General features: G+C 42.7%; 1 protein-coding gene across 3 annotated transcripts in view; it reads left to right on the top strand.

Annotated features, from left to right (window-relative positions):
- TTC28 (tetratricopeptide repeat domain 28) overlaps positions 1 to 13,904 on the top strand; it is a 575,441-nt gene that overhangs the window by 146,713 nt on the left and 414,824 nt on the right. Inside the window, exon 1 of one of the 3 annotated variants that reach the window (XM_040251368.1) lies at positions 9,492 to 13,021. The exons of the other annotated variants lie outside the window; for them this stretch is intronic. Within the exon in view, the coding sequence (XP_040107302.1) occupies positions 12,995 to 13,021 (27 nt within the window). The 5' untranslated portion in view covers positions 9,492 to 12,994. Of the gene's footprint in view, positions 1 to 9,491; positions 13,022 to 13,904 lie in introns of those variants that run through there. 3 annotated transcript variants of the gene reach the window in all.

The following is a 13,904-nucleotide window of genomic DNA, read 5'->3' as shown; positions in this document are numbered from 1 at the left end:
GGAATACCTACTCTGGAGGAAGAGATTTCCAGGCAGACATAACTGTAACCACTGAGGTCATGAAGGAAGTGTAAGAAGGCAGGTCTGGCCACAGTTAAAGAAAAGTATGGTAAGAGATGAGGGTGAAAAGTAGAGGCTAGATGATGTATGGCCTTGCAGGACATGGTAGAGGCTTTGTATTTTTATACTTTTTGCAAAGTAAAAGTGAAGTTGCTCAGTCGTGTCTGACTCTTTGTGACCCCATGGACAGTAGCCTATCAGGCTCCGCCATCCATGGGATTTTCTGGGCAAGAATACTGGAGTGGGCTGCCATTTCCTTCTCCAGGGGATCTTCCCAACCCAGGGATCAAACCCAGGTCTCCTGCATTGCAGACAGACGCTTTACCATCTGAACCACCAGGGAAGCACTTTGGGCAAAGGGAAGCCTTAAGCAGTTTTCAAATGGGGAACTGCATGGTCTAATTTATATTATTTAAAAGTCATTCTGGCTTCCCTGGTAGCTCAGCTGGTAAAGAATCCACCTGCAATGCAGGAGACCCTGGTTCGATTCCTGGGTCGGGAAGATCCACTGGAGAATGGATGGGTGACCCACTCCAGTGTTCTTGGGCTTCCCTTGTGGCTCAGCTGGTAAGGAATCCGCCTGCAATGCGGGAGACCTGAGTTAGATCCTTGGGTTGGGAAGATCCGTTGAAGAAGGGAATGGCTACCCACTCCAGTATTCTGACCATAGTCCATGGAGTCACAAAGAGTTGGACATGACTGAGTGACATTCACTTTCACAGAGAGAGGGGATCACAGGAGGCAGAGTGAAGCTCTTGTAGTCATCCAGTTGATATCCATGACTACTGTGGCTAAAGAGGAAGGGGTGGAGGTGATGCGAAGTGGCAGGATATGAGTTAGGATTTGTAGGTAGAAAGTTGAGGACTTGCTAATGGGTTAGATGTTGAGGGCAAGCATAGGAGTGGAATCCAAAGTAACTTTTAATTTTTTGGCCTGAGCTGCTAGAGGAATAGAGATGCCATTAACTGAGATAAAATAAAGAATGAAGAATGACCAGATTACTAAGGGGAAACCAAGAGTTTTGTTGAGATGTCTGAGATGTTCTGTTAGATGTCTTAGTGAAGATGTTGAGTAGGCAGCTATTCATATAAGTCTGGAGCTCAGAGAGGTAGGAATTTGATGTATAAATATGAATGTCATCAATTAAGAGGTGGTATTTAGAGACTTGGGGCTAGCTGAGATCTGAGGGAGTATTTATGGCAGAAGACTCTGCCTTGGAGCTCTCCAGCATACATACATATCTATTCATTCCTATATGTTCATGCAAGAAAAACTTGTGTTCCCATATAAACAAAATCAAACCTGTTTATGTGAGTCAACCACAGTTCTTGGTTGCAAGTGAAAGTCGTTCAGTTGTGTCTGACTCTTTGCGACCCCATGGACTATACAGTCCATGAAATTCTCCAAGCCAGAATACTGGAGTGGATAGCCATTCCCTTCTCATGGGGATCTTCCCAAACCCAGGTCTCCTGCATTGCAGGCAGGTTCTTTGCCAATTGAGCGACCGGGGAAGCCCAAGAATACTGGAGGGGGTAGCCTATCCCTTCTCCAGCAGATTTTCCTGATCCAGAAATCGAACTGGGGTCTCCTGCATTGCAGGTGATTCTTTACCAGCTGAGCTACCAGGGAAGCCCTTGGTTGCAAGTTTAACAGAAAACAGTTGTGACTGTTTTAATCCAAAGGTACATGGAATTCAGCCATAATGGGCGCACAGCACATTGCTATATCCTGGAGCTGGATGTTGTAGGTCATGATGAGCTCCCTGGTACGGATGATCACAGTAGCTAGCTGCTGCTGTGGGTCCTGCCAGAGTAAAGTCTCTCTCTTACTATTCTTGCCAGGGAGTTCAACAACTACCATACATAGGTGTCCCTTTTGTGAGTGTCACCTATTTGGTTGCTTCTTAATTACAGAGTAGCAACAAGTCAGCGCTTTCAAATGGACTTCAAGAGTCGTATTTTCTTCTATTGACTTTCTTCTCTCATGGCCTTTATCCTGCCATAGCACGGAAATGAGATCTACTTTCCCGTGTTCCTTTTAACCATAACCAGAGAAATTGTAGCTGTTTTTGCTTAAAAACACACAAGTAAATAAGCCCCCTGTTCAAGCTTCTTTATTACGTTAAATTTAGCATAATGAAACACTGCCCCTGCACATTCAGGTTTCCTTTAAGAAGGTTGATAAACCCAAAACTGTATGTTCTGCCCCAAATATCTGACCACTGAACTGACTCGAGATAAATCCTATGAATTCTAAGTAAAGATAACATATGCTGAAATTTTTCCCAGGTTGATAAATTATATAGCACCAATTATGCATGCTCTATAGCTATGGCTTCCTGGTAGAGAGAAATAACAAAATTGTAGCCCAGAATATTGTAGTCCATTGATCTGATCTATATGAGAAAATTGTAACACAGTCATGGAGTCATGGTATTCTTAAAGATAGAAGATTCATTATTTACCAAAGAGATAAAGTATTTCCAGGTTAGTACCCATGTCCTTTATTTGAATGCTGGACTTTTTCATTGAGTGGTAGATTTTGTTGTCTTCCTTCAAAGAGTATTGAACTTTGTTCTGCCGAATAGTTACTTGTAGATTAAATGTGCTTTTTTCAAGACTGGTTTTTAAACTTTGTCAGGGTAGGTTTACAGTATACTTTAGTGTCATTAACCTCTTCTATTGAGAAATGACTCTTCTGAGGTCTCCTGAATGCTCCAGGTATTCCCTCCACTCTAGCTATTGGAGCTTAAAAGACTTACAGCCCTAGAGAGTTCTGACAGTTGTTCATCTTACAGCTTTCCTTCACTTAGCCTGATGGAATTTTACCCTATTTTGGGCAACTTTGTATTCATCCAAAACTCAAGAAGACCGTCTGTTGATTTCTAGAGAAGCATGTCCACATCTTCTTCATTTCTCTGCCCTGAATGTTCCAGCTTCCTTGGCATCCTCAGACTCTGACTCCTCAAGACCATTGTGCTCTGCTTGGGATCCCTTTCCTCCTCTGTGGTCCGGAAAGTGCCTCCAGGCAGAAATCCAGGGTGATCACAGGGGTTACCTCATTTGTTTTGCTTCTCTCAAGGTTCATGGACTATGTGCATATTGTTGTCTGAAATAGTACAAAAACAGTGTTTTTCCTGTATTTTATCCAGTTTTCTAGTTATGCTGGGAGAGTATGCCTGGTCCCAGTTGCTGTGTCAAGAACAGAAGCAGAAGTCTCATTAGAAAAATGATTTTACCACTGAAATACATGAAAATTAGAACCTGACAGGTGTGGCCCTTAATATATAATCAATACAAAATCCTTGGTGTGATGAAGAGAGAAAAAAAATCAAGTCAGGGTTAGCATAGTAAAAACAACAGTAACACAAACAGTAAACATACATACAGGATATATTATATATGTGTGTGTGTGTGTGTGTATAATTACATATATAATTTAAAACTCCCAACAACCATACTTTGCTATTATTATCTCTATTTTACAAAGTTGGGAATTGAAGTACAGAAAAATGAAGTAACCCAAGGTCAGATAGCTAGTTGGTGGATCTAGAGTTCGAGCCAGGCATAATTAGCCAAATTAAAAGTGCTGCTTCAGGAAACTGGGCAGGTGTCCCACCCGTCCCAACTGAGCAGTGAATTATATTGTATTTTTTCTTTTTTCACCACAGCTTTATACATGTCATCATTATGTAAATGAACTACAGATCTCTTTATAGCTATAGCTGTAGATACAGATATATATCCTTAGCTCCAGGCAGTACCTCCACCTGCCTAGTATACATTCTTGTGAATCTCTTATGACTACCTTAGACCCAGAAGTCCCAAACTGAATTTAATACCTACTTGTTCTTTCTGTGACCCATACCTTAGTTAATGGGTTATCTCTTTTTCTAAAAGATGGTGAAAAGTTTAGGGATCATCTTTAAACCCTTCCTTCTCTGTCTCTTTCACATAACAACTTCCCTTTTGGTGTTGTATGTGTGTTAGTTGCATCTGACTCTTGGTGACCTCACTGTAGCCTGCCAGGCTCCTCTGTCCATGGAATTCTTCAGGTAAGAATGCTGGAATGGGTAGCCATTCCCTTCTCTAGGAGATCTTCCCAACCCAGGGATCGAACATGGGTCTCCTGCATTGTAGGGAGATTCTTTACCATCTGAACCACCCTGGAAGCCTAGGCCATGTTTTACTTGTGAAATGTCTCTCAAGAAGGGCCTTTCTCTGTTTCTGCTGCCCTAATTCAAGACCTCTTCATCCCTTACTGAGCTGTTGCAACAGAAACTTCTTTGGCTTTCCTGTCTTTATTGTTCTCATATGCTCTTCTGTCCTTCACAGTATACTTCCAGAGTTAGCATGAAACTCAGATAGATTTGCTGATGCCTTAATTAAGAACCTATGCTGCTCACCCTTGTAAGTCAGGAGTTAAGAATGAGACTTGAGAATCTGACTCCAGTTTGCTTTCTTCTAGCCATGATTCTTTGGGAATTCTTTGGGAGTTAACCCGTTAGTCTTAAGTTCCTCTTCTGTAAAATGGGCATAATGATAGTTCCTCCTCATAAAGGTATTAAGAATCAACAAATAAAAACATATACATATAAAAGACTTCTATGCTTGGTACATACTCAATAAATGATAGTTATTATTGTTAAGGCAATAGCATTCACAGCCCTCTAACCTTCAGTACACTATGCCTTGCCTTGTGTTATAAGTCACCTCAGGTCAATAAGGTGACTTACTGATGTGGTCCATGTTTTCATGCCTCCGTGTTTTGGCTCACGCTCTGTTTCTTCAGTCTGGCACATTCCTTCCCCAACCTCTTCTCTGCTTGCTGAAAGGTTACTGTGCCACCTCTCCACTAAACCCTTTCTTAGTTACAACAGTCAGAATTAATTACTCTTTAGGGCTCTCATAGTCTTAATGAGGGTGTTTGCTATGACCAGTTTTCGTTCTCTTGGCAAAACTCTATTAGCCTTTGCCCTGCTTCATTCCGTATTCCAAGGTCAAATTTGCCTGTTAAAGTAATGCTCAAAATTCTCCAAGCCAGGCTTCAGCAATACATAAACCGTGAACTTCCAGATGTTCAAGCGGGTTTTAGAAAAGGCAGAGGAACCAGAGATCAAATTGCCAACATCCGCTGGATCATGGAAAAACCAAGAGAGTTCCAGAAAAACATCTATTTCTGCTTTATTGACTATGCCAAAGCCTTTGACTGTGTGGATCACAGTAAACTGTGGAAAATTCTGAGAGAGATGAGAATACCAGACCACCTGACCTGCCCCTTGAGAAACCTATATGCAGGCCAGGAAGCAACAGTTAGAACTGGACATGGAACAACAGACTGGTTCCAAATAGGAAAAGGAGTACATCAAGGTTGTGTATTGTCACCCTGCTTATTTAACTTATAGGCAAAGTACATCATGAGAAATGCTGGGCTGGAAGAAGCACAAGCTGGAATCAAAATTGCCGGGAGAAATATCAATAACCTCAGATATGCAGATGACACCATCCTTATGGCAGAAAGTGAAGAGGAGCTAAAAAGCCTCTTGATGAAAGTGAAAGAGGAGAGTGAAAAAGTTGGCTTAAAGCTCAACATTCAGAAAACTAAGATCATGGCATCTGGTCCCATCACTTCATGGCAAATAGATGGGAAACAGTGTCAGACTTTATTTTTTTGGGCTCCAAAATCACTGCAGATGGTGATTGCAGCCATGAAATTAAAAGACACTTACTCCTTGGAAGAAAAGTTATGACCAACCTAGAGAGCATATTCAAAAGCAGAGACATTACTTTGCCAACAAAGGTCCATCTGGTCAAGGCTATGGTTTTTCCAGTGGTCATGTATGGATGTGAGAGTTGGACTGTGAAGAAAGCTGCGTGCTGAAGATTGATGCTTTTGAACTGTGGTGTTGGAGAAGACTGTTGAGAGTCCCTTGGACTGCAAGGAGATCCAACCAGTAACCTAGGTGTTCTTTGGAAGGACTGATGCTGAAGCTGAAACTCCAATACTTTGGCCACCTCATGCGGAGTGTTGACTCATTGGGAAAGACTCTGATGCTGGGAGGGATTGGGGGCAGGAGGAGAAAGGGATGACAGAGGATGAGATGGCTGGACGGCATCACCGACTCGATGGACATGAGTTTGAGTGAACTCTGGGAGTTGGTGATGGACAGGGAGGGCTGGCGTGCTGCGATTCATGGGGTCACAAAGAGTCGGACACAACAGAGCGACTGAACTGAACCGAGTCTTAATGAGAGAATATGCCCTTAATTATTTCGTCTTCTAGCACTTAGCTTGCTCTAAGAGCTTGGATTCTTAAAGTCAGATGAATGGCAAGATCAGTAAGGGTTAGCTGCTATTGTTATTGTTGTTTTTGTTAGTAGTGTACTTGTCTTCTCCTTCAACCTCCACCAGACTGCTCTGTCTTCAAGGGCAAAAATCATCTGATTTATTTTTGTCTCCTTTTACAGTACCTAGTAGAGTCCCTTGTATAGAATGACTACTCAGTCTGATCTTGGTGAGGCAGCAGTGAGCCATGGCGTGAAGTGAGCTCTTAGTTCCCTGCCCAGGAATTGAACCTCGATAGTCTGGATGAGAACCAGGAATCCTAGCCACCAGACTGGCAAAGGGCTGGAGGCTAGAAACTTATTTTTCCGTGGATTTTTACCCCCAGTGAAAAATGCATTTATCACGGAGGCAGAAACTGTAAATGCAGGTACAAAGCTTATTACTAGAGGCACAGCACAGCAACAGGTCGGAGAGCACATAGAGAAAAGGTGTGTTAAGACAGAAGCGAGGCGGAGATGCACACCCGGAGAGGAAGGGTGTAGGTGTCCCCCCAGTGAGGAGGAGCGAAGCAACGATACGGTGAATCCGCTCTTCCGGGTCTTTGTCTTCTTTCAGGCCAATTATCTGGTTTCTTTCTCTACATCTGACGTATGCTGGGACCCTCCCCTAGATGGGCACACATCCCTGAGCCAAGATGGATCTCCACGTGAAGTCTTCTGGGAGAACCACAACTTATTATGGCCTGGCGTCATCCCTTGACTTTTGACCCCATAGGGAGCCTTTCTGTGTATGTGTAGTGTTTCCCTTGTCCCCAGAGAGTGGGCAACAGAGATCCTTTAATCAAACAGGGTTTTACTCCTCTGTCCTTGCTGTGACTATTACCTTGACTATTGCATGACTATTACCTTAAAGTGTTTACAAGAGACAAATACTGGCTATTTACCCTGTTTCTGTTGTTCGAAGAGTAAATAGGAGGCTGATTGTAAATGCTTTAACTGGAGCCCACCGTCTCTTGTCTCAGAAAATGCTAATAGTTTGTATCCAGCCTGAAGCCCACTTCTTTGTGCCCCATGAAATGCAAACAGGAGGCCAGTTGTAAATGTCTAACCTGGAGCCCATCTATCTCCTACATCAGTTTGTGTTGAATTTACAGGATTGTGCTTCAGCTTCTCTGACACTGTCTGACATAGTGGAAGGAAGCAAGGTGGCTAAGGTGATTAGAGGTGATTCTCCCTGGAGGTTGTAGAGAAGTTTACTTCCAAGGAATGGGAACATGGTTCTACATCTGCTTGGTTGTGTGGCAGAATTCTTACTATAACAGGTTAAGTTCTCTCTCTTTCTTTTCTTTCTTTCTTTCTTTCTTTTTTTTTTTTAAAGCAAAGCAAGGACTTTAATATTCTGAAAGCACCCAGTGGTGTGAAATGTTACTAGTGATTGGCTTCCCAGGTGGTGCAGTGGTAAAGAATCTGCCTGCCAGTGCAGGAGATGCAAGAGATGTGGGTTCAATCTCTGGGTTGGGAAGATTGCCTCAAGTAGGAAATGGTAACCTGCACCAGTATTCTTGGCTGGAAAATTCTGTGGAGTTGCAGAGAGTCAGACACAACTGAGTGACCGAGTACACACACATCACTAATGAGGCCACATTTTTTGGTCTCAAATCTACTTCCACCTTTGTCCCTTTACTTTCCTAATGTCTCTTTAGATACTTGAAAATAATTTAGAGGTCTTTGGAAAAATTAATGTATTTTCCAAATACTGTTTCACATTGAGTGTATTATTCTAAAACACAATAAATGTAAATAACTATGAGACTAGCTTTTCCAGGCATTTACCCTGTGATCAGTGTCAGACATATCACTCCTTAGGAAATCTTGAAGAAATTCACAACAATAAAAAAAGGTGTGTTTTCTTCATTCATTTCCTCTTTCTTGCTTTTGTTCAGATTTGAATAGACAAGTAGTTATTGAGAAAAACACTATTTTAATAGACTGTTTTACAGTATCTGCTTTTAGGTAAGTGATTTGCAAAGTGCTGTGTTAAAAAATGGAGTTGTACAGATGCCTTTTAGTAGCTGCGTATCTGAGAAATTGTGTTCTTACTGTTTGACACTGGATCTTTCAAACAGTAAGCTACACTGAGTTGTGTTATCTTGGTAGCTCTATATAAGTAATTTCCAAAGGAGAAGGTACACTGGTATGATAGAATTCTATAAATATTTCAGGTATAATTACTAAATCAGTTTGGATTAAGCAAAATAAATAAAGGCACAAAGAAAAAAAGCAAGATGATTTAAGGGTGTATTCATATTTATTGGCTTATAGGTAATGGTCCTCTGTTGAATGCTGTGCTGTGGTAAGTCGCTTCAGTTGTGTCTGACTCTGCAACCTTATGGATTGTGTAGCCTGCCAGGCTCGTCTGTCCATGGGCTTCTTCTGTAAAGTGGCACCTACTAAATGAAAGCCGAAACACTCACCAGTCAGTGGGGGAAGAAATACCTTACAGATAAGTAACCCAAAGGAAGCATACCAAAAAAACTGAAAACCAACTGAAACCTTGTATCACCTTGAAGTTTTAGACTGATTATGTCTTTTTATCAAAATGTAAATATCTCTGTTGACTTTCCTGTTACAATCCACTGTTCTCAGAGCCCCCCTCTGCCAATTTAAATAACTGTCTTAATTTACTAAGTCTAGTAACATCTGAGCATGGGACAGCGTCTGAGCTCCTCAGTCCACAAACCATGTGTGGTTTGCATATGGATTTACAGATGCCCTCAGAAAACCACCCCATAGATTAGGGACCGTGAAGGTCTCTTAATTTACATATGGGAAAGTGAAACCTTGAGTAGTTAAATCCACAGTCACAAATTATGACTTGCAGATGGAATTTAGACCTACAGGCATGTTTTGTTTGGCCTGTTAGGATGCTTTAAAACTTTTGAGCAAACAGTTAAAATCAGGAAAATTTTAGCTTCTCATGAAAATTTAGAGCATCTGGCACCATTGAACTGATACTCCTCTATGACATCAATTGACTAGTGTTATGTTGTAACTCCTTCTTTTTCATGATTTATCTTTCTGTGAATTTATAATCCTTGCAGTTCTCTCTTATGTTACACCTGTTTCATTTATTCATGTCACCTGCCTTGCCCTTCTGAAAATTTTTGTTGTATAGCAAGTCAGAGGCAGAGTAAAAAATAGAAACTTTTATTCTGACCCCTAACCAATTGTAGGTTCCTGCCTCCATCACTCAGGTGTTGGTTTATAAGCCCTGGATTCTAATCCTTCCATTACCATTGACTTGCCCCATGGCATTGAAAAGGTCAGTTAACTCCTGTGATTTCAGTTTTGATATCTGTCGAATGATCATTATAAACATTTTAACTATGCACATAATTTAAAAACCTAAAGGTTTATGTACAAAGCAGCCTCATAAAGTCATGGTTACTATTTTGTTAGATTGCTTAAAAATGTTGCTTCAGTGTGCCTCTTGACCACTGTTAATACGTTTAATGCCCTGCCTCCTACAGGATAAAGTCCAAATTTCTTTGCCTTACATTCTTCCCTGCCATTTGGTCCCAACGTACCTTGCCAAAGTATCTTTTACTTTATATGGAATGGAATGGAATTTCATTCATTCATCATTCAATCTCTACCCTCCCTTCATTCTTTCATCCCATAAATATTGAGCACCTCTGCTGTGCCAGGCACTATGCTGGCCCCTGAGGATTACAGAGCTGAACAAGAAACATTCTGCCTCTAACATTCTCATATTTAAGCTTTAATTTTAGGCAGATTGATATATTTTGTGTCTTGACTACATCTTACATAGGCTTGCCTCCTTTGCTCACACTATTTATCCTTTTCTTTCGTTATTTCATTCAACAAATATTTATTGACTGTTGCATCAGGCACTGTTCACTGGGTGTTGATTTTATCACAAAGTTCCTGCCCTATTGTAACTTACATTCTTGGGGATGTAAGACATTAAATTCATAAACTCTTAATATATGCCATGAGGCCTGTGGAGTAACTGTAGCAGCCTGAGGAAGAGAGACAGCAACAGCGCGTGGGTCACAGTGCTGTGGCTTAGGCGGGACCGTGAGAGAGCTGCTCCAATATGATATGGCACTGAAGGGACTGAGGGCGAGATCCAAGAAGGTGTTGGGGGAAGAGTGGTTCTGGAAGAGGGACAGTGAGGTGGCCAGTAGGGCAGGGTCTGAGAAAGTCAGGGGCAGAGGGGGTGGGAGGTGAGTTCTGCAATTCTGAAGAGCATTACTGCCTGTGATAAGGACCTTGGCTTTTGGCTCTAGAGTGAGTTGTATCTCCTTTGAGTTTTGTTTCAGATTCCTTTGTTACACCGTCCTTGGCCATCCCTGTTTACAGTGGTTTCTTCTTTCTGTCTCTTGGAATGCTATTAAACACGTAACTTGTTTGTTTAACTGACCAAGGCAAATGTCTGGTTGTCTTCTTATAGGTCTTCAGCTCTGTCCTAACTTCTTTTAACTTCTTCTAGTGTAGAGACTTGGTTTTATACCTTTCTATCCTATATGATGTTTTGCACCCAGTTGAGACTTAATATATGTTTGTTTTGTGAGGCTCTGACCTCAGGTATCAGTAGCAGGAATTTGAAAGCAATGTCTAAGAAAGAAGTGAAAGGACTTGGTGATAGATTAGACATAGGAATGATGTTAATTAAAGTTTTAGTTTGTGATCCTAGAAGAATAACAGTGCTATGGACAGATATAGGAAAGTTGGGAAGAGAAACTGATTTTGGGGAAAATTAATGAATTTGGTTTGGAGTTTATTGAACTTCCGTGTTACTAAGATATCCATGTTAAGCTGTGAAAAATGATTTGGACGTTAGAACATACACAAAGTATTGGTGTTATTTGTGACTCCAGCCTGCAGTATGTAATTTTAAGAGCAGGGACAGCCTCTTACTCATATTTCTAGTGTCTGGAACAGGGGCTGGCAAATAACAGGTGCTTACATCATAGGCACTTAGTAGTTTTATTGAGCAGAGCAGTAAGGCTGATGTGTACCTATGATGCAGATTATGGCTTAAGAACTAGTGCTTATTCCTTCAGCTATAATTGCTAATATTATTAGTTTTTAAGATAATGATTTCATCATCAGATTTCAGACTCAGGCTTAGAAAAAAAGACTCAAAAATAATTTGTGTTAGTTAACTGTTTTGAGTATTTTAATGACATTTGTATCTGATATTGTTAGTATCCTATCTGCTTATAATCATCCCCATCAGTCAGTCCTGCCAATGCATTATATTATAGAACTTTGAGAGTAATACGTTAAATGTGGTTGGAACAATGGAGTGATGGTACATCAGCTGTTTTTATTATGTACATCAGTTAGTATTCTAGTAGCTTACACTACCTATTAATTCCCATCTATCAAAGTAGCCTCATGGTGATAATTACTAGACATGTTGGATGACAAATAATAGAATTACATTGTATTTTGTATTTGGAGATGTATCTCCTTAAGTAGGATGGAATCATTTTACAGATGCTGCATGAAACTTAATCTTGATAGCAATAATAAAATCAGTGCAAAATTCAGAGAAGCAGAGTCTACTTTTGATTAAAATTTTAATCTTGTCAGATACCTTAAATCTTTTTCCTTCAAGTCAGACTTTTAGATTATATAGCCCTTTGGTCTATTGATATAACTCACAAATCAAGATCTTTTGAAGTGGTCTCCTGCTTCTGTAGATCTCTTCTGGCTCTGATTCCTTGGGACCTGTGAGGTGCCTCTGAAACTGTGTGCTTTACTTTTTGCTTTGAAGCAGATGTCGTGGCACTAAGACCCAGAAACCATTTGCTCTGTGTGGCTGGAGCTGGGCAGGCTGTGCTCGCACTGAAGGGAAGGAAGTCATTAGTGCAGACTGAGCTGTGGAGTTGGGTTCTTGCAGGATTTCCTTCCAGCCTTTCCCCACTAAGGTTCTTGGGAATTAAAAAAAAAAAAAAAATCTAAACACACAAACCAAGTTTTCCTATTTACAGTGTTAAGGGAAGGTAGACATTTCTGGAAGGGTAGATCCTTTCCCCAAGTTATCCAAGAAGGAAGAGAAAACAGCGCAAAGAAGCTCTGATTACAGATCTTTGGAATTTTCTTTGCTAAATTTTACAAACGAGAAATACACTCAGAATTTTGGGAATTGCTCCAGGCTGCGCGTGAGGGTTTGATTGCTTGTCTAATCTTTTTTTTTGAGAAGAGGAGAATTCGTCAAAAGGGGTTTGGATGGCAGGAACCCGACTGGGTTTCTGCAGCAGCTTGCGTTCTCCGGCTCTTCTCTGAGGGAGGGTCTCTGCGCCGGCTTGGAGACCCCCTGCCGCAGGCTCCTTTTGCGGGCGCTGGCCCGAGGGGAAAATGCTCCGCTTTGGCTGGAGTACGCTGGTTGCTGCTGGGACTTCCTAGCCCGGTGGGGAGCGTGTTCCTGGTTTGGGGATACTTCATTGAGCTGAAGGCGAAAAGACTGGACTCTCCTGGGCTCTTTCCCTTCGCGGTGAATATGGGAAAGAATTAGGGGGTGGGAGGGAGGCAGCATGACTTGGAGTCGCCGCTGCCCTGCATCTGCCCCCAGCCCCCAGCCAGCATCTTGATGTTCCACATATCGGCTGTACAAATATGATGAAATGGCAGCCCCGGAAGAAGGTAAGTGTCCCGGAGTGGGGACGGGGCCCTGATGCCCGACCCAGGGAGGGGTGACAGGGGGCGGCTGCCCTCGGGTCCCTCCACCCCTTCCATAGTTAGCTGGATGGGCAGGTCCAAATAGCTCTGTCCCTTTGGGACTTAGGCCAGTTCCTTAGCGACGAGTTACCAAGTCTGATCTGCGTCCACTGCCCTCTTAAGTTTTTCCTTCTTGGTATGCCCGGACTCTCAGGGGTGACAGCTCAGAAACATCCCTTTGCTTTAGAAACCCGGTGGAGCTAGCAACACGATTAGCTTTGCCGGAGCCAGCCAAGAGCTGCCGGGGTCTAAGAACTCGGTGGCGCCTCGTCTGCGGGGAGCCATTTGGGGTTGTGTTCCCGACACACTCCAATGTCCTCGCAGGTGGGTGTTGTAGCACCTACTTCCCCCAGGGGTTAATAGGCTCCGAGCCGCTGGCAGCCGCTTCCCCAGGGCCCCGCTGGGGGGCGAGCATCCCCAGCACAACCGCCCAGCAGCTGGTTCCCGGGCAGCGGGGCCGCGGGGCCTCCAGCCTGAGCGCCTGGGGCCGGACGGCTGGGCCTTCTGCCCGCGGGGCTCCAGACGGCCGCGTGGGCCAGCGCGAGTGAACATGCCAGCCATTGTCACAGGCGTGTGTCTGTGCGTGGCAGCCTGCACGGGTGTGTGTGCATCGATCGTGGGGAAGAGGGGGAGGGGGCACTTTGCTTTTTGCGAGATTATTTCCTAATATGGCTCCTTTGTTGAGAACTCACGAAAAAAAAAAAAAATCCAGTGGTTCTATCAAAATAAATTGCTATTGGCCCCAGAAATAACGTTTCTAAATGTGGGACTGGTCGCTACTCCAGGACGTTCAGGGAGAAAGACAGCT

This window comes from Oryx dammah, unplaced genomic scaffold (assembly GCF_014754425.2).
Source record: "Oryx dammah isolate SB20612 unplaced genomic scaffold, SCBI_Odam_1.1 HiC_scaffold_12, whole genome shotgun sequence".
Taxonomy (NCBI): Eukaryota; Metazoa; Chordata; class Mammalia; order Artiodactyla; family Bovidae; genus Oryx; species Oryx dammah.
Note: the sequence above shows the minus strand (reverse complement) of the source record. Positions and strands in the feature narration are given on the sequence as shown.